The following is a 19,927-nucleotide window of genomic DNA, read 5'->3' as shown; positions in this document are numbered from 1 at the left end:
TGCGCTCTATGTTACCACTCCGTTTTACTCTTCATTCATTCTGAATGTGGTGCTGTTGTTGTACTAATGCGACTTTCAAGTTGACCCAAGATTGATACGCGGCAACTGTTATTGCTTATCTTCATGTTGCGTTGATTGAAACTGCTTCAGGGCAGGGCATTGCTTCATTTCGCAAGTCGCGATGAAGGGGCGCGGGCCGCTCCGTTTGCTTCCCATTATTGCCGTAGCCGTTTCTGAATCGGCCGCAACGGCGACGGTTCGAGGAGAAGGTGTTGAATACCTCGGCATCGAAAATGCGACGTCTGGGTAAGGGATCTCCTCAACCGAGAATTCTGGAAGCCAAGCTGACTGCGTTAGGATTAACACTTTCTTCGGTATCAAGTATGCCGAAGCTCCCGTTGGGCCCTATAGATGGAGACCGCCAGTGCCGGTAGACTACAGCCAATCGCCCGAGACAACCTACATCAACGCTACTATTCCGGGGGACGGTTGCCTGCAGAGTGTACCTCCGTGGTCCTCTGGGTTCACTTTGTTACCAGGTCTCGTTCAAGGCTACAGCGAAGACTGTCTCTTGTTGAATGTTCAAGTGCCCACGAACCCGAAATCAAGCAAGCTCGCAGTTTTAGTGAACATTCATGGCGGCGGTCAGTCTGATATACCTTCTTCGTTTTCCCCTCCCTCCCGTTTCCTCCTGACTTAGGTCTAATTGAGGTTGTGTCCTTTAGGTTATATTGCAGGCACGGCAAGGGACGCGCCTGGCGACAGCCTGGTCTACCATGCGAATGGATCACTGATATATGTGGCCGTCCAGTATCGGCTTGGCTCCTGGGGTTTTCTCGCTGGGGACGAGATCAAAGAGGACGGAACTGCAAATGCTGGCCTCCTAGACCAACGAGCTGCACTCGAATGGGTGCAGAGAAATATTCATTACTTTGGTGGCGATCCTGAGAAAGTCACCATCACAGGGGGTAGCGCCGGTGGAGGCTCTGTGGCCATGCACATGGTTATGAATGGGGGAGACTGGAATCCCCCGTTCCGAGCGGCATTGCCAGGCAGGTTCTCGTAGTCCTGACAACGTTCATTCTACGACAACTAACACAGGCAAGCAGACTACGCCTGGATGACGCCCATGTTTGACGATCAATGGCAAAACATCCAATATAGCTACTTCCTGAAGGGCGCTGATTGTTGCGATGTTGCGTGTCTTCGAGGCCGCACCACCAACGAGCTGCTCAACGCAGAAGCATTCGCGTATTTTGCTGGCTACGGATCGCGCCAATTTGGGTATGGTGACTTCTACTGGGGCCCGGTCATTGATGGACACATTATCCGCGGGCATCCCTTTTCCGAATTCCGCAAAGGTCACTTCACGAAGGTCCCAACGCTCGTTACTCGCAACGGATACGAGGGCATCATGTTCACGAACCAGTCCATAGTCACTGTCGAGGACTCGACCAACATGCTAAAAACCCTGTGGCAAGATGGAGATGGTACTTATGTGGACATCGTTCGCAAGCTCTACCCTTCGGACGAGTACAATAGTACACTAAGATATGGCCTGAATATTGTGGCAGATTCTGGGGGGCCGGCTAGCAGTGCCTACAACTTCCCAGACGAGTTCATGCGCACGCAGGCGGTCTTTGGAGATGCACTCATCAACTGCGCGACCACTTTACTAGCTAATGCTGTAGCCACGGATGGTGTTGCTTCGTTCAAGTTGGTATTCAACGCCGGATATCAGTTGCATGGCGCGACTGGACCGTTTGTGTTTAATAAGGACATAAACCGTGAGTCAACTTTTTGAATTCACCCCTTATCCTATGAGACCTCAAAATGCTTACATCAAGATCCAGCTGATGGATCACTCGATATTGGGTTTGGATATCCAATTGGAGGTAACACGACACTTGCCGGCTATATGAGGGATTGGTATGTATCCTTCGTTCTGAATCTGGAACCCAACGGCTATACCTACGGGTTGAGTCCTGCACCGCATTGGCCACGGTACGGTTCAGGTGGGCATGAAGTGATGTACGTCGAGAAAAACGCCATAAGCGCGATCAACGACCCGGAGAAATCATGCCAATGTAAATTCTTGGAGATGGGGCGTGGAAATGGATATCAGATATGGCCCCAGTGGTGAGGTTGGATGCTTCAGACAATAGAAGGTGTAATCGCCCCCTGTAAATAAGATGCTGGCGTTTCATTAAACAATGAATTATAACGTGTCATGTAACCTACATGGTTTCGATACAACCACGACGAAGCTTGATACAAAGTATTACTCACCCCCTTTTTTCCCTACCCTATCCAAGCTCCATATGTCACACCCCTGATGACTATTATGACCAGTTATTGTACCTGGGATGCTGGTAGCTTCGGCATTGAAGTTCCTGGTTGTTGGGGTTGGGGAGGACGTCAGGAGGGACGTGCGATAGTTGGAACCACATAGCTCGGCGATTCCTATCCCTATCAAGGATCTTGAAAGAGTGGATAGACCAGGATGTTTCGCGTAAGAGAATCAAGAAGTCACCACAAGAGTTCCGACAGGGGGTGACGAGTACATATGGAGACTGCGGACGGATCACAACGAGGCGCTTGGGGCGTATATACCAGAACACTTCGGCGCGGCCGAAAGAAACCATGACAATCATTGGACTAGGATGAGACATGACTAATGAGACCTGAGAACTGAGAAACGAAGTTACTGTATCCTACGAGACGACCTGACTGCGGAAGAGCCGCACCCGAGGCCCTGGACAAAGGGGCATCTAGACCCGTCAGGGCGCGAACAGCGCCCCCAATCTGCAACAATGCCAGATCCCGGGACATCAGGTCTCGGGCAGATGTCCAGCAATACGAAATTGGGGAACCGGCTTGCCGTGTATGCAGGGATTCTTGAGATGCGCCTCCCGGGGATGATTCCCGAGAGGAAATTTTCTCGCATCGGCTGCCGTTCGATGAGCCCAATGGCGAACGGTCAGAGCGGTGAGTTCCTCTGCATACGAGCAACTTGATATTACACGGCAGCCATTCACAGGAGCCCGAAACAGCACCATCAAACACAACGTCGGAGAGTTTCCAGCTTGTCGGGCCTGAATAATACAGTTGGTTACACTGCTGCTGCTTGTCCGATGATCCCGCCAGCCTCTCCAAGGTGCACTTTTGTGACAACTGACCAAGCTTGTTGGGTTTAGAGTTTTATTGGAAATATACGATGTGCCTTGTACGACATGGACTAGAGTGCAGAAATTCTCTCATGGGAAACCTGGTGAGCCTTACGGTGGACCACGGAGGCCTGGATGGAAAAGCGCCATGAGTAAACAAAGACATCGAGGCACTTGCGTGTCTTGGTCCCCGCAAACGCCGTCGAACTCAAACGCGGGTAAAAGGAAAACGAAATGTGATACTTCAGAAGTTGAAATTTTGGATCCTGGACGATGTAACGTCTTTTGGATCTCCAGGGCTCTGGGAAACACAAGTGCCGTGAGGTGCGTCTGCCATCGGGCAGAAGTGCCTGCCTTCGTGGCCTTGGCAATCGCCGAATACATGGCGACCCTTGAAGACTGGCGCGGAACAATTCCCGGGTCCCTTACCTCCGCGTACTGCATGCATGTCCGCTCGCTAGTCCCGACGGGCAGCCGCTGCAAAGCCAGCTGAAAAGAAATGAGACTGAGTGCCTGCAGTGGCTCATCGTGCAGGACGACGCAGATCGTGTCGTGTCGTGTCGTGTCGTGTCGTGCCGATGCATCACATCGAACATGGACATGAGTCGCATCCCTTTGCACCTTTTGGAGGCGTCCACCCAAAGCGGTGGGAATGTGACAGGTCGGTCGCCCATCCGCACGCCAGTCTTGTACGGATCGGGCTTAAAAGGGTGGCCCGCGCGGGCTGGACCGGCGTCACCACCCCCGGCCCCGCCCCAGCAGTCGCTCACGCAGGGCCTTTCCCCTTCGGGCCATTAATTGGTTTGACCCGACGACGTGGTTGCTGGTACAATGCAGCCCCTTTTAAGCTTGCATTAGTCCTGCAGCCCTTGGGGGGACAGTAGTGTTTTGGTGTCCTTTCTTATCCCGAGGGAAATCATAGGCAGAAGAAAAAGCTGGGCCAGCTGGCGTTTGGGTCTTCCTTGCGACGGACGTTTTCGGCTGCTTGTTTTTCAAAAGTAACAAATCGCCGGCTACACTGGTTTGCTTCGTGCCGCAAAGTTTTATTTTGTGTGGTCGGGCAAGAAAGCAAATGATGCGTATGCTTGGCCGTTTCTGGTTAACCCCCCCAAGTTGTCATGAAGGGGCTGGTCTGGTGTCGCAGTATATGCTTGCTTTCTGTTGTTTCGTAATCATGACCACCTACCTGACTCGGTCCCGCAATAGAAGGGAGATTGGGAGAGGGTTGCGCATTCCAGAATCCGTTCCCCGAATGATTGTCTTTCTTACGTTGTTCGTCTGCGTAAGCCCGACCCTGTCAGCGGGAGGGTGTGTGTCATCCGCACATGCAGCATGTACATATGCAGGTCTCTATTTTTGTGATCTCATTGAGCGGCTCCAGGGGTGGGTGGAAGACTGCGTGCGCATTTGCGGACATCGGTCTGTTATGGGATGACCATGGGGGGTTTGGTGTACAGCATACCTCGCCAAAATTTACTACTTGTTTGCCCGAGTCTGATACCTGGACAATCTAGCTATTCGGCCGAAAGTGAGATGTGTTCCAGTGTGTCGCGCGGTCTCGGTTATCTGGACAGGGAAAGAAGCAAACAACCAGACATGTCATAATGTCTTTGTTCCAACGCCGTCCCAAGCCCCGACGAACAAATCGATTCTTAGCAGCAGTGGCAATTTTCCCTCGGTGATACCTGCACGGTCGTTGACAAAAGCGAAGTGTGAATACTAATGTTATCCATCTTTGTCCGATCATGCTCGGTGCTGTGTAGCTATGGTACTCCTGTGTTACTGTACAGTCTAACCGGGGTATCTTCTATCATCCGGGTTCCAGCCCAGCGACCAAACAAAAATTGCTGGACATCCCGCAACCAATAGAGCGTGAATAGGACGGCGGCGAGCCGTCCGAGAGTGTTGCCTATTATCCCTCACAGTAGAAATCAACCCTGCAATATCCTGGAGGTCCAACTCCCCAGCAGTACAAGCCGTAAAACCCTGAACGCATGTCCCCGCGAAGGGATCCTCAAGTGATCTGGAGATACAAAGGAAATAGAAAACAGAAAGTCTATATGCGATCAAAGCAATTCTTTTCCCGACCCATTCCCGATTTTTTGTAGCCCAACCCAATAACTGCGCATCGCGAAGTTGAAAAAGAAATCCGTATGCTGCGACCATGACCAAAAACCAAAAGGGGTATTAATAAAGGATATGTCGAGAACGACTGTGATTGCGAACCGAGTTCATGCCACGTGCGAGAACGTTGCCATCTCGCACGGGGACAAGAGATAGACCCGTGGGCTTGGATCGAGGGATGAAGAGTCGTGGGTATGCCGTGCGAACAGCTGCTTGCGAAGCGCGATGCAAGAAATTCCGAGGCCGCAATGCCTCAGAAGCCCACAGATTCCATAAGCCAACCAGTCTATTTTGAACGCCGTGAAAATTGAACAGAATTCCCAAGTGCGTGTGCGAAAAAGTGTAGCGATGATCCTCCTCCCTTGCTGCTGGGAAGCAAGTGGCGCCGAGCCAAATGTGTTTCTAGGCGGATCGGAATGTGATGTATTAAAAGTGTATTCGGAATGCGGATCATGTCGCAAAATTGTTGTACAGTCGGAAGCCGAAGTGATTATGGTTGTAAGCCGTAGTGTAAAGTATGGGGCTTGCCGCCCAAGCCGTGAAATCGGATCAGTGCGTAAGCGGTCGCTGGACAAAAAGGCAACGCTTTGAAGATTGCAAACTAGCTCGCAACGCGGAAAAGTGCGGACCAGTCCTGTGGACCGTAGTCGCATTGATGGAGATGAGGTCAAGTGTCGCGAAATTGCATGTCATGACACTTATCGTGGCTTGGGCCTCGGGGGTGGTTTGGGCACACCTGTCGTGTCGTAGGCACCGCGGCCCATGTTGGCCGAAGCTTGAAGACCTCTGTCAATCATTGTGAATGAAGATGAGGTGTGCGAGAACAAGACTATACGCAAAAGATTCCATCGTCAGCTCGGGTTCCCCAAATGCGTTGCGATCCCATTGTTATATATAAAAGCGTGGGCTGCCCGGGAGGGTGCTTCCCGCAGTCCCGTCTCGCCGCCCAAGCGTCGTTATGAGATTGTGACGGCCAAGGCAGCGACAGGTACGCGAACAGAAGGTGGCAGAAACAAGGGGTCAGCTCGGAGCTGCGCGTCTGACTCACCAAAATGGACGTCGCAGTGCAGCGACGTGTGAAATCGGGATGGTGCGGGATGGGATTGGCGAAGGTCCTGGGGCGATGATGCAGCAAGTGCAGGGAGCGTTGCCGAATAGCAGCAGACTTCAGATGCGTCAAATCCAGGGTATGAGTCGTGGCCAAATCAGAGTGTGGATGGGTCGCAATCAACAGCTGATATCAGCACCGGAGCGTCAGGGAGATGACGGCAAGGACGGATTTATATAATCGGCAGCTCTCAATGTTTGCCGTGGGTATCTCTCTTGGAGCTGAAAGCTGGTGTTGCGGAAGCCTTTCGACCGAGGCTGATGGGTTTGAGACAGCAGAGAAGCCTGGTCTTTGTCGCCAATACGTGGGATCTTTCGCGAAGGTCACGCAGGTTTCGGGAGCGCGAGCCTATTATGGGTCTTGTTGTTGAATTATTGCTGTCTTGGTTCGTATGGACGTATGCCAGGTACGATGCAGGCCGCTGGGCTGAAGGCGGAGCCGTTGCGAGGTGCGAGTGGACCGAATCGCTAAAATGCAGCACGGAAAGAGCAGCGCTGGAACGGTGTTGTACAACGGAAGTGTCGCCGAGGGTTGCAAGTAAAGTCGGTCCTGGTTCCAACGTCGCGACAAGAACTGCAAGAGTAAAACACAGAGCTAGAGAGCGACAGCTGAGGCGACGAAGGCACTATTGTACACGCAGGAAATCTAGGAGATAGGAAACTTCCAGTGAAATGAGTCGGGCAGTGGATGGGGGCTCATTTCTGTCTTATAGCCTGCTGTCTAAAGGGGAAAAGGAAAAAAAAGGTGGCTCATTTACCAGCTCCAACTCTCCCCCAGCATGCAAATGAGCTTGCCAGAAAAAAATATAAAAAAAGTACTTTGCTCAGGGAAGCCACCCGGAGCCAGGCAAGCCATGGGGGACATGGGTACGGAGTACATGCAGACAGGGTAGGGAGCTGGGGGGGACGAGGCGGCCCAGCGTGCGTGAAAGTGACTTCACTTCCTCAGACCTGCTGCGCGATGGGGGGGCCCGCCCTGGCGCTTGCTGCATGGGGGACCTTTGCGAGGATTGCCTGTCGGGTCTTTTCTGGTGCGATCCATGGGATGTGGCCTGCCTGTCCTCCCTTCCGCCAATCCGCCGGCCCAGCTCGCGCGCTCGCCCAACGAACCGATCCTAGGTAGCGGCGGCCTGTTGCCCCGGTGGGTATCGTGGAACCTACCCGGGGGGGTCCCAGAGAAGTACCCAGGTACAGAGAGTTCCATGGGACGTTGAACCGTCCCTGGCGGAAATGGAGAAAAATGCCAGACTGCCAGACGGATGTCGCTTGCAAGGATCATCCTACACGCTAGCCAGGGATTAGCAGGAGATCCTTTCGCTGTCGGTACGCTCTATCCACTCTGCTCATATGTCCCCTACGCTAGGAGCTCCATTTTCGAACTTTTCTCGAATCTTTTCTTTTGTCACTTCGTCAAGGGGCCCCCGGGCAATACCAAAACACGACATCCTCGTCTGATGCTGCTGCTGTGCTGGGCTGGGGTTTGGAAGAAGTTTGCGGTGTCGCGCGCAGTTCTTTTGAAGGGCGCCTCAAAGTATGTCGGCATGCTGTTTCGTAAAAAGCCATGGAGATTGCCGTTGGTCTCATTCGCACCCGGTAGACTCTGTCAGTTTGCGCAAACTCTCGTGTGTCTGGGTACATGGGTAAGTCAACTGCGCACCTACAGTACCTTCGTTCAGGTACATGCCTGCGTGCAGCAGTCTTCCCGGTGGGTGGGCGGGTCGGCGGAACTAGGGGAACTCGGAAGGGAAATAATCAGAAGTGTGAAATTTGGGGAACACGAGCCACCCAGCTAAGTAGTCAGCACGGCATTTACGTCGTTCGCTTGGAACCCATCCCAATTCCGCGCCCTGGGTGAGATTGGAGTCGTCGTTGAACCGGATGACACGCACTCAAGGCGCTGGAGAAATCCATCCCGTATTACCCCAAAAGGAATAGCGCGTTCGGCAGCAAGGTCAAAGCTGACCGGTGTGAGCCTCGCATGAGAAGGGCCATGATGCCTCAGTCAGTGCATGCAACATGTCAGATGGATCGCTGACGATGGAACGCCTGGTTCTTTGAGAAACCGCCGTCGGCGGGTGCGTAGCTTGGTTCTCATGCAAACTGGTACCTGGCACACCTGATTGCTCCTGATAGACTAGGCAAACAGGTATCATTGGACGAACCCCGATCGACAGGAGATAGACCATAGTATGTAGGAATAGTGGCAGATCGCCAGGAATCTGCACACAATCCAATTACCCAGAAAGATATGTGCAGCAAGAGTTTGCTCTAGCATTATGCACCAGTAAACAGCATCACCAACGCTTACTCTGTGTTGGACGGCTCATTCCATACCTATAGTCATCCATGCGATTGAATGGTGCAGTGCGAGGGGGCACAGTGCAGAGATATTTCTATTCCTGGGCTATCCAGGCCGGGGGAGTGTCTGTTTGGTCCACGTTACTTTCCCGGCATCCAATAGATATTGCAGCGCACCTAGTCCCGGAATGAGGCTTGTCCCAGCGATTCGGTTCACTGTCGAACCAATCTTTCTGCAGCCTAGAGCCAGATGCCACAGCCCTCTTCATCTGCATTGCGGTCATATTCTTGCCGCCCTCGTGTTGAAGAAGGCAGCTGGAGGGCGTTCCGACGAACATGATACGACACTACGCATACCAAGTGCTCCGTGGGCACGAGACCGGAGACTTGACATCATTCGATTCTACTTATATCTCTGACATCTGCTGCAGGAAGAGGCAGCGAGTGACACGATTGGCCCAGAAACCCGAGTGCAGCGTGCGATGTGAGTCGTTGACCCTATTGGATAGTAGATTATCCCGAAGGAATGGACATACGTAGATTTCAAACAAGACCGCTTCTGACGGGTTGCATTCTGTCGATAAGTGCTGAGGGCTCTAGTCATCCCACCTCCACGCGCACCTGCGTGCTCAGATCCCTGATCAAGCATGAGTCCCACGCAGATACAACGTGGGATGGTGTAGCACAACAGGTGATGAGTCAATACTTGGCCTCGGCTGTGACATGACAGACCGGTGCATCTTCATGGTGACTGCAAAATCTCTATTATTGGATACATGCGTCGTTAGATAGGCAATTGAGACCTGCGCCATCGTCTTTTCGCATCTCGTCAAGTCCGAACTCGCCGGCTTGTGCTCCGTAGATGCTCTCCGCGTCGCAGAATATGCCAGCAGTCTTTTCGTGGGATTATGATGCACCTTGAAAAACGCTTTCCCAATCGGAGAACATCCCACGCGCGCGGGCTTTGCGTCGGATGCAAAGAAGATCAATGTTGTCTCAAATGCAAATCTGGCACCATGGGTCTACGATAGGCGAAGCCTCCCCGACTGCCCGTCTCAAGAAGGGAAAGCTTACTGCGACCACTTTCCACTGGCCAGGTAACTGGTAAAGTAGCCACACGCCACCAGAATGGGCCAGACAGTCCGCCTGGTGTGGCGCCAAACTAGTGAGCTGATCCCTTTCTAACTAATGAGGGTCTGCTCTGCTGTATCATTGGGAGCGTGGGATTCCCATTCTGCCGTAAGCAGAGGTCCCCGGCTCAAGATCAGCCAGTAGCTGTACGTACTGGTTGGTATTCACACACCGTAACCAAGAGTGATTGCGGTCCGAACCGGTCTTCTGTGAGATGAGGCGGTGCCCGATGGCCGTAAACCAACCAAGAGAAACCAGCCGTTCGGTATGGCAAAGCTGCAATCACTTACGCGGCAGGTATCCCGTGGCCTGCTGAAGCGTGTTCAACACACTCGCCTACCACGTGCGGAGGCGTGCGGAGCAGCGACCCATCTCTCCACGGATAAGGGGAGCACGGTACAAGGCGGGCCATCATGGGAATGTCCATGAAAGGGCAGTTTGCAGCAGGAGCCCATCCAGTCTGTAGAATGTCACAAACCTCAGTCCAACGCAAACAAGATCTGCAGCCCCCCTGAGGGCAGTGACGATGCCCCCCCGGGGATCTCCTGAAAGCTTGGATATGATATATCAAGATCGTTCTGCATGGCCACTGATCACCAGTCACTAGTGCTTCATATACTGGACCCCGTCCCTTGGCCATGATTTCCCATCTTCCCAAGTCGGCGATGGTGCGCCGGCAGACAAAGAGGCTTCTTCCATTAGAACTTCTAGAAGGATGCCACCGAAGAATGTTGTGGGGAGGGTACCTTCGAAGCGCTTCCCCACCACTTTAGATGCGACAGCCGCTGATCAGGGGTATCGAGCTGATCTCTCACCAATTTCATCAAATCCGTTCAAGGCAGTCTTTCACTGCCGGCTAGCCCGATAGAGTACCCATCCGCTGACGAGATCAGCGTGCTTACCAGTCTGTTGGTCTGCCATCAAACGCAAACAGGCAGTTGGGGATCAGGATCAGAGAACAATGGGACCTGCCAAAAGCCGCTGGCACTCAGTGACACCCGATCTTGGCTTCAGCGCCAGGCAGTGCCTCATATCACGTCAGGCATCTCACACCGAAGGGTGGCATTGTCTTCGGCGCATCGCAAACATGATGCCTAATCTGTGTTCTCACCCACCCACAGAGGAACCGTAGCCTTGCAGCGACCAGAGGCCTCACACCATCTCCCGGCCACTCAGCTGCCTCTTATCACACGTGGCAGCGTGGGCTGGCTGCTGGACTCGGAGATCGCCCCTGTTGGGTTTACGTCAGGTCGCTGCGTCCCATTGATTAGGCCGGAAATCACCAGGAGCTGGGATTGTGCTGTCAAAGTACCGAGTACACTCTCACAAGCGCTGCGCTAAGTACCTGTTCCTGCATTAGCGAGCTGGAACGAAGAAGTGGTCCCCTCTAGGCAAAAATAGGTATGAAACAAGGGGAAATTCTCAGCAACCAAGGGATCCTGCTGAAGCTCGCGTTAACAGAGGTGCTCCTGCGCCGCTGTGTCCACTGAGAAGACGCGTTCTCTTCCAACAAGGCTGTGCCCCAAACGTCTGGATATCAGGGATAGCCTGGTTGTCAATGGATATCAATTCTACACCTGCTCCTAGCCAGCCTGCCTGGCAATGCGTGGTGACGTTGGCAATGCGGCAGGCAGGCAGGCGTGTTCTCTCAGAATCCGAGATTTCACCAAACAGTCTCAATAGAACCTTCACGAGACTTTTGCTGCCTATACATCTAGAGCAGAATCTCCCATTCCACCACCATGTGATGATAGTCTTTAGCACGATGCTTGTGAGCCGAGGTGCTTGAAAGAGCGTGGTTGCTTTGACCCAACCAATCTACTTGCCACACGGTCCTCCGCGACGTCGCTTCTCTCATTATGCCCGTAAAGGGCAGTCTGGGCTGGGAAGCTGAGCCGTCCGTACTATGTATATTAGCAGCTAGCCATGGTTTGACTTTTCGCTAGCCTCTCGGAAGCCTATCCAGGTCAAAGCCACTACCGAGTTCTTGTCGTCTCCTACCGAGTGCTGGTAGCCCGAGTCCCGTGTCCACTAGAAAGAGTCAGCTGGGGCGCATCCATCAACGTTGCAACGCCTTTCCAGGATGAAGAAGTCCGTCCTGAGCATTATTACCTAGACCACCATGATTAGCGGAAAAGGCTGTTTCTGCTGAACAGTTTCAGTGTTGCCATGTCAATCTTGCCTGGTTGGCTTTCAAGGGTTCTACTCCAGTGTTTTTCCGCCAACCCAACCTGCAGCCATTCCTGGTCGCCGAAGTCTTGGTCGGTCCCACTTACAATGGCTCCATCAGACCATGCTACTGGGCCGTTAGTTGTTTTCCAGAAGACTTCTAGAACTTGACGATGCATCCCTTGGACGGCCAAATGGGCTAGGCAAAATGTGGTGGAGTCTTCGTCCTCAAGAGTCGAGATGATGGCACTTCACGGCCTCCTATCCGGTTTCCGTGATGGATCGACTGCAGTGGACCTTATTGGTTCTTCGGTTTCCATGTGCCTACCCCTAGCAACTTCGTCTGCCGCCCGGCTGGGTTACCGATGCCTTCGATGTTGACATTGCTTGATGATTACAGGTACTGTATCCACATTAGTTAGCAGCGAGACAGTTGATGGTCTGTGGCTTCAAGGAGAGTTTCGTATTCCTAGACGATCATTTGTCGGCCTCTCCAGAGCTCCGCTTCGGCGACCAAAGCGCAAGCGAAGCCTCGTCTAGCAAGTCGATCTGATAACAAAGATTGGGCGACTTGCCAATTTGTTCGATAAGGGAGACCCTTTTCCTGACTTACTGTAAATGGCCATGGCCCAACAGCCTTGTGGGTGTCCACCTCTGATGGTGGATTCCAAGAGGACATGCAGAGCATCGTGACCCTAGAGCCAAGGCACTGGCATCATTCCGTCCGAGTTTCCAGAAGCTCTCAACTGGCCCACACGAATGTACCTCCATAGTCCAGCCACATTTAACCGTTATGCACGTCTCCACTGGCAGGCCTGACCTCCTGGTAAGGATCCAAGTTTTGTATCCATTTCTTACTATCGACTAGTATACATAGTAATCACGGTGCACCTGCTGGCAAGATAGGGCTATGACTCATGAACGACAGCAATGGTGCGCATGTCAGGAGACAAGCATGCAACTGATTAAGTTTTCCAATAGTATGGTTCTTCAGGGCTTCCTAGTCATTCACTGATCATATCACCGCCATAATCCCCCCTGTGACAGGGCCGACGTACCCTGGTCTAGGGCCCAGAAAACCTCGTGGCGCCGGGGAAGCTTCCGTCTGACCAGACCAAGTCCGAGTCCTACGAATACACTTCCTGATTGCCGATTCTAATCAAACTTGAGAAAAAGTTTTTAAACAAGGCATTCTTGCGGAAAGTTTCAGCAACAATGCCGGCAATGGAGGAACCAAGCCGCAGGTATCCAATCCTATAAAGCAAATCAACCATGATCGGCAACCACGCTATGCATAGAAATGAAGTTGGGATGAACATCAGACCGAATTGTGGTCAATGGCGCTCACGTACTATCTTGACCTGTAAAACTAAAGCCAACTTCCGAGTGGCAATTGGCTTTAGGAATAGTCATCAACTGCTTCTGGGTTTTATTGTCGAAAGATAATATCGATTTCAACATGTCCAGCTAGACTTGGGCCGTACACATCATGGTTCGGTTGCTAGATATGGGGTGCCGGTCAAGTCTGGCCATTCCCCTTCTGAGCCCCCGATCGCTCGGATCCTCTCTTGACACTCGCCAGCCTTCTCACACGTATATTGATGCTACTATGGAATTTGATCTTCCGTGTGACATTGACCTCATTTGACAGGGCCGCCTTTCCACTTAGGACTGATTCAAGAAACCCTTCACCATGCAGAACCAAACTTCTGCTCAGCTCCCTCGCACACCGGTGAGGGTCTCGCGCTCTGGCATCCTGAAGAGAAACGTAGTGTGGTACAAAGCCACCGCCCAAGAAATGCTCTCTCGATTGAAACTGTCTGCGCGGTTCCGATCCTGCCACGCACTGCTTAACGAAAGTATCCTGCTCTCAACGCAAGCAGCACAGTTGCGTCACGCGACAACCGGGCATTGCTAGGTTGCGCGTGCCCAGCAGTCAACGGTTCCAAGCGCTCGCTGCGAAACCTGCATCAGGCAACTTGTGTACGGATTCCACGTGGCAGGGCGCCGGGGTGGGTTACTTGAAACAGGCACTGTCGGATAGGGCAACAGCCCAAAGCACCCTGCCCGGCAGCCAGTGTTCCTCATTCGTAGCGCATCATCTCGGGCCCTGGCCATGGATGGAAAACAGGGCCGTCTGATGATGGCTGAACCTCTCAGCGCGGGATCCTCAGCCGGTTTTGGATGGTGTCTTAAGGACCGACTGGGCTCCTGACGGGTTTGCCGCAGACAAAACAGGGTATCCTACCGCCCATGGTGGCTTATCATGGGATTATCCGCTCGGCCTGATCCTCCGCCATGGTCCGAATGGTGCGTGAGATGACCCAAATTGGCCAGCATGACATGCTCGTCATCAAATTTCGCGCGGTTCTGGTATAAGCTAGCGCCAACGCCCGTTGTCCTTGGTCTTACCGGCTTCCGGTGCAGGTCGTTGATGCGCTACGATCTGTTTAACAAGCACTGGAGGATCATGTACGAGGGAAGGATGACTACAGTGACCATGTCGCATTCTAGATGATTCGTACAAACACTACTCTCCGACTAATTGAGCCATGGTCGATTTCCAGAGAACCGTCCAGTGCGTGTAAGCATTGAACCCAAGAACCCTCGCAATGCCCGCGCCACTCGTAGGTGCACGAACGCCTTGATCTACACGCAGGTTCGCGGGGTTTCACGGACATACCAGCCCATACGGGAGAACAGCAGACACATTACGTTGGCTGTGCATATGAGGCAATCGTGATGTTAGGTCGCCATAGGTTAACAACCAGTTCTGGCTGAGCCACTCTGGTTGAGTATATTCCGCCCGATCTCATGGAATGTGGAATGTGGAATGTGGCTGTGTTGAACCCGCTCCAGCTGCAGCCTCGCCCCGCAGACAGCTACTGCGACTGCGACTGCGACTGCGGGAGCTCCAACCTTGGGAGACAGCCAGACGTCAGTCAGGCCGCCCCGCCATCAGCAACCTCCCCAATTCCAGCCTGCACAGCGCACGACGACGCACGACAGCCTCAACTGCCAAAGCTCTGTCTTCAGCCTCCCTGATTTTGCCCGCAGGCGCCCACGCACGGCCCACATCCCCTCACCATGTCCATCATCCAGCAGCACACCTCGTCCTCGCTCAGCGACGCCTGGCGCACCATCAACATCGACGCCCTGGACCCGGACTCGTCCCAGAACTTCGACACCACCACCCTCCACCCGCCGTTGCCCGAGATCGGCGAGGCTGAGGTCCGTCAGTTGAATGGACAGGTGCGGCAGCTGCTGCGTGGAGGCGATGCCGAGGGCGCCCTGAGGGGCTGCCTGGAGAGCCCCGTCTACAATGGCGCAGACGGTGCGAAGGTACGCGGGCCCGTAGGATGATGATGAGATCCTTGGAGAGTCATTGGGGCTGACGAACTTTGTGAGAATACAGGACGCCCATCTTCAGACCGTCATCGAGGTCCTGCAGTCGATCAAGGCGAGCGACATGACGCCCATGCTGCAACGCATCTACAAGTCCGAGGGCGGGAGCGAACTACTAGATGTACTGGTGAAGTACCTGTACGCGATAAATGCCAAGGCCCCAGGTATAGGGGTATGAAAGGGCAAGAAGAATACTGATGGCGTTACAGGTACAAGGGCATGAGCGTATCGGCCTCGAGCAGCGGACCGCGCACACCCTCCCGAGCGTCGAGCTCCCTCACACCACAGCAGACCGGTTTCAGTCAAGTCACCGGCCGGCCAGGCGCATCAAACGAATCTACAGGTGCAGCTATGAGTGTTCTGTTGAGCTGGCACGAGAAGGTCGTCGATGTGGCGGGTCTTGGTTGCATAGGACGATGCATGTCGGACTGGAGAAAGGTATAAGCCTTGAAAAGGGGCGAAAAGGGGTGATTATAGACAGCAGCCAACGACAGCACAAACTCAGACGTCGATCAGAACTTCTCAATATAACGAATCATAATTATATGTCCGCGCTCGCTTGTTAGATGAGGTGGTTGAGTCAGCATTCAGTATTCCCGTCCTAGCAACTGTTGGCTTGGTTGATAAATACCTAGATAATGAAAAAGTAGCAGCATGCTCAGCATATAACTCCTTTCATCAATGGGATCTCAAAGCGGGAGCAAGCGATCTAGACAGGCCTCGCGTCCGTAACCTATGTGGACTTGTATCAAGCACAGCTTTCGTCAGACCTGGTACGATCCTTGTACGTGCTCTCCAGCAATGGCCATATCAGATACTAGAGTCAGCCCCTTGCTGGAAATCCTGCCGTCAGACTTTCGACAGAGCGGGTGCAAGACCTGTCTGTGAATACGCGGAGGCAGGGGCGGCAGAGGGCGCCTCGTCTGAGGCCGGCCGCTCGCACAAACTATATGGCTCCCTGTTTGGTTAGTAATGTTACTCCAGTCTCTTAGTCGACTTGAGGTTGCGGTTGCGGTTGCGGTTGCCTCAACACAAATAGTTTCTTTTCTAAAGTTCTGGGTGCTGCCTAAAATGCCATTATCTTTGACTTGGTTTTGAGAAAATTTTTGACTTCAGAACGACTCAGCAAGATATTGAGATACAGAGACGTCCTACCGACTTTTGATGAAGGCCAACCACGTGTTGGTGATGCCACAGTTGCATCCGTCATCTCATCGAAGTCCTGATCTACACAGACGAGCATCACGCCGCCATTTTGTTGACGAGGCTACACTGCCTCTCTTTGACTTTCCCTTCACCTTCCTTTCTGTCCCCAGTCCTCCTATCATCGCTTGTACAATTCATTGTTCGAAGCACTACCATCATGTCGTGGTTCTGCAGTACGTGTGATCGCTCGTTTGTCAACAGCGCTAGCCTTCGAAGCCATCTTTTGATGGCAAGAGAGCAGCATCCTGACCGAGCGTTTTGTGCGCGGTGCGATATTCCTTTTGAGGATAACGCTGCCCTGCAAACACACATTGTCCAGTCACAAAGACATTTTGTTTGCCGGCATGCTGACTGCAGACTCGATTACGCGGACGCTAGAAACTTGAATGCTCACGTAGCAGCGGCGCATCGTTGCAAGTTTTGCAGAATCGAGCTGGGTGTGAAGCAACTGGAGGATCACCTTCATTACAGAGAATGCTACTGTACTCGTTGCGATGAGAAGTTTGCCACACCAGAGGCGCTCCGAGATCATCGCGCGAACAGCAGCAAGCACTGTTGGTGCAGAGCTTGTGGTGCTGAATATCCTGATCTGGAGGAATTCAACGCTCACTGCAAAGCCAATCACTACCATTGTCAGAAATGCGACCTTGTTTTCGTCGACGGTGCTGAGCATGTAGCACATCTCAAGGAGAGTGACGCGCATTACTATTGCGCGAAATGCCAGCGAGAGTACAACACTACGCATGAGCTACTCGCGCATCTTAAGAATGTTTTCGCCTATCCGCGCGTTCACTACTACTGCTCAGGATGTTTTGCCGACTTTGACAAGGCGAAAGACTTGGCAAATCACTATATGGCCTCCAATCGGCATGAATACTGCCAAATATGCAACCTGCATTTCCAATCAAACAGTGACCTTCAGGAGCATCTCTCCATGGACCCGAAACGCCACAACCGTTGCAATACATGCAACATTGTTTTCAAGGACCAGTCAGAGTTGAAGATGCATGCTAGCCAGGCTCCCGACATACACCATTGGTGCAACATTTGCAAGCGTCATTTCGACAGCGGCGATGAGTTCGACACACATGCCAAAGCACAAGCGAGTACTCACTTTTACTGCCTTCAATGTGACCAGGTGTTTCGAACTGCTGATTTGTTGGAGCTCCATAGGAGACGTCAAGCTTCAGAGCACTATTTGTGCACCGAATGCGGCGCGCATTTCGATGATGGCTCTCAACTCAAGGCTCACCTTGGTGAAAAACACGACTCCGCCAACTACTGTTCGGACTGCAATATCGGTTTCAAGACTGCTGCAGATTGCCTGCGTCATTTGCAACTAAACCCACTTTCCCATCATTTCTGTCATATCTGCCTTCAACAGTTCGACGACAAGCAAGAGTTGATTACTCACTTCAAATCCGAAGTCGCCACTCATTTTTACTGCTACAACTGCTGCGAAACCTTCCAGGATCTCGGGGAGTTGCAAGATCATTACCTGGCTTCGGACAAGCATTCGTACTGCTACACATGCGCGGTATTGTACGATGACCTAGGAGGCTCAGCTTCTCTTCGCCAGCACATCCAACAGAATGAAGGATTTCACCACTACTGCGGTATCTGCGACATCCTCTTCAAATCTGATCAGGAGCTGAGCCAGCATATCCGATTACACTCATTGACTCATTTCTGTTGCCAGCAGTGTGACCAAATATTTTCTAGCTCAGCGGAACTGGACCAACACAAGGAGGCAGTCAAGTCACATTATTTTTGTGCAAAATGTAGACTTGATTTTCATGACATGGAGAGTTTGAACGATCACTTGTTCACAGCTACCGATCATCACTACTGCTTCACCTGTAACGAGTCTTATTCATCTCAGGAGGATCTTTGGCGGCATGTTTCAGAAGCTCAGGATACCCATCACTACTGCCAGCCCTGCAAGGTATTGTTCAAATCAGCCCAGCAGGCCGATAACCACAAAGATGACCTGCATCTCCATCCGCCGAATGACGGCAAAGACTATTATTTCTGCTCTCGATGCCAGCAGCCATTCATTGGGGCCATGGATCTCTTACAGCACATTGAAACCAGCGAGAACCACAAGGCATGCATTACCTGCCACGAAGAGTTCGAGTCTGCGGACAACTTGGATCGCCACGTCGAGAAAAACCATAGACAGACGCTGGATGAAACCACATCCGCTGACGACTCTGATATCACTGCGGTAGATGAAGAACTGGTTTCAGTCAAGGTAAAGCTCCTACGCGCGTGGGAAAAGCCTTTTCTGGTAACTGACTTATCTCAGCACCATCCAAAGCCAACCCAACGCCCATGCCGCATCTGTCACACAGAGTACACAACCAGTAAAGAGTATCTGGAACATTACGAGAACGGTGATTGCTATCTATTCGCCGACCAATTCTACGCGTACCTCAAGGCCAACGATGTCTACGGTCTGTTTACTACCGACGAGCTGCGTAGTCCGCCAGCCGTCAATGCTCTGCGACTCCCTCTGAAGGTTACTGGATCTGCAACCGAGTATCAGAATTCCCAGTACGCCTTCGGTTCCACCAGCGAGCCACACCTGTTGGCTCACATGGAGAGTGATGTCCGCCAGCCGACGCGGTTCGTATGCCCACAAGAAGACTGTGATGATCGATTCCCACGCTTTGCCAAGCTTATGGAGCATTTGCAGAAATCAAAGTGTGGAACTTGGGTCCAGAATTCGGAAATTGACGGCTTGAAGTACTTGAAAAGTTACTTTTAGACAATGAGACAGGGTTTGATCTTGCCATAATTGGCAACGGCTACACTTTGAGGGATACACTGCCAAATGGAGAATGCACCGAGGATATTGCTGAGGGATAGGAAAAATTGTTCTGCTCAGGACGGAGCTGTCTTCTGAAAGGATTTGGTCGGTATAGTGCATCTTGCAGCACGTATGTACGCCATTCATTGCTTTCCTAGAGATTAGAACGAGGCGGAAAGAACACATCACAATTGCTACACTTTTCCAAGGCCACGTCAAAATGAGTCGTGATCTTTCTGATCCAGTATGTAGAGAGCAGCTTCCTATGTTCCCCTTTCATCCATAATACAAGGAGCCTCTCTAAAGACCAGGCCTATCAGCAATGTTCATGCAGAAACGATTGCGTTCCGGTCAATGTTGGGGAGCAACTTCTTTGCTGGAAACCTGTTCTGCCCTCCCCGAGGCATTGTGTGAGCCAAATCCACATTCCAGTCCAACAAACGTTTCTCGTGATCCAAGTACTCATACAGATGTTTCCCAGAACAATAGGTGTTTGCGCAAGAGAATC

The 19,927-nt window shown here is 52.3% G+C and overlaps 3 protein-coding genes across 3 annotated transcripts; all 3 read left to right on the top strand.

Moving 5' to 3' along the window:
- Positions 1-181: 181 nt before the first annotated feature.
- On the top strand, positions 182-2,143 carry JN550_009662 (uncharacterized protein; the record flags this gene model as incomplete). Its single annotated transcript, XM_049321759.1, has 5 exons — positions 182-306; positions 358-644; positions 726-1,032; positions 1,102-1,787; positions 1,854-2,143. 5 exons carry the CDS (start codon positions 182-184, stop codon positions 2,141-2,143), a joined length of 1,695 nt encoding a protein of 564 aa, XP_049168400.1.
- Positions 2,144-15,083: 12,940 nt separating this feature from the next.
- On the top strand, positions 15,084-15,845 carry JN550_009661 (uncharacterized protein; the record flags this gene model as incomplete). Its single annotated transcript, XM_049321758.1, has 3 exons — positions 15,084-15,338; positions 15,412-15,539; positions 15,611-15,845. 3 exons carry the CDS (start codon positions 15,084-15,086, stop codon positions 15,843-15,845), a joined length of 618 nt encoding a protein of 205 aa, XP_049168399.1.
- A 919-nt stretch (positions 15,846-16,764) lies between these two features.
- On the top strand, positions 16,765-19,377 carry JN550_009660 (uncharacterized protein; the record flags this gene model as incomplete). The annotated part of the gene is made up of 1 exon (XM_049321756.1): positions 16,765-19,377. The coding sequence occupies one exon, from the start codon at positions 16,765-16,767 to the stop codon at positions 19,375-19,377; it is 2,613 nt and encodes an 870-aa protein (XP_049168398.1).
- Positions 19,378-19,927: the final 550 nt, after the last annotated feature.

This window comes from Neoarthrinium moseri, assembly GCF_022829205.1.
Source record: "Neoarthrinium moseri strain CBS 164.80 chromosome Unknown scaffold45_Wmoseri_CBS_16480, whole genome shotgun sequence".
NCBI lineage: Eukaryota > Fungi > Ascomycota > Sordariomycetes > Amphisphaeriales > Apiosporaceae > Neoarthrinium > Neoarthrinium moseri.
This window is presented reverse-complemented; position numbering and strand designations above follow the sequence as displayed.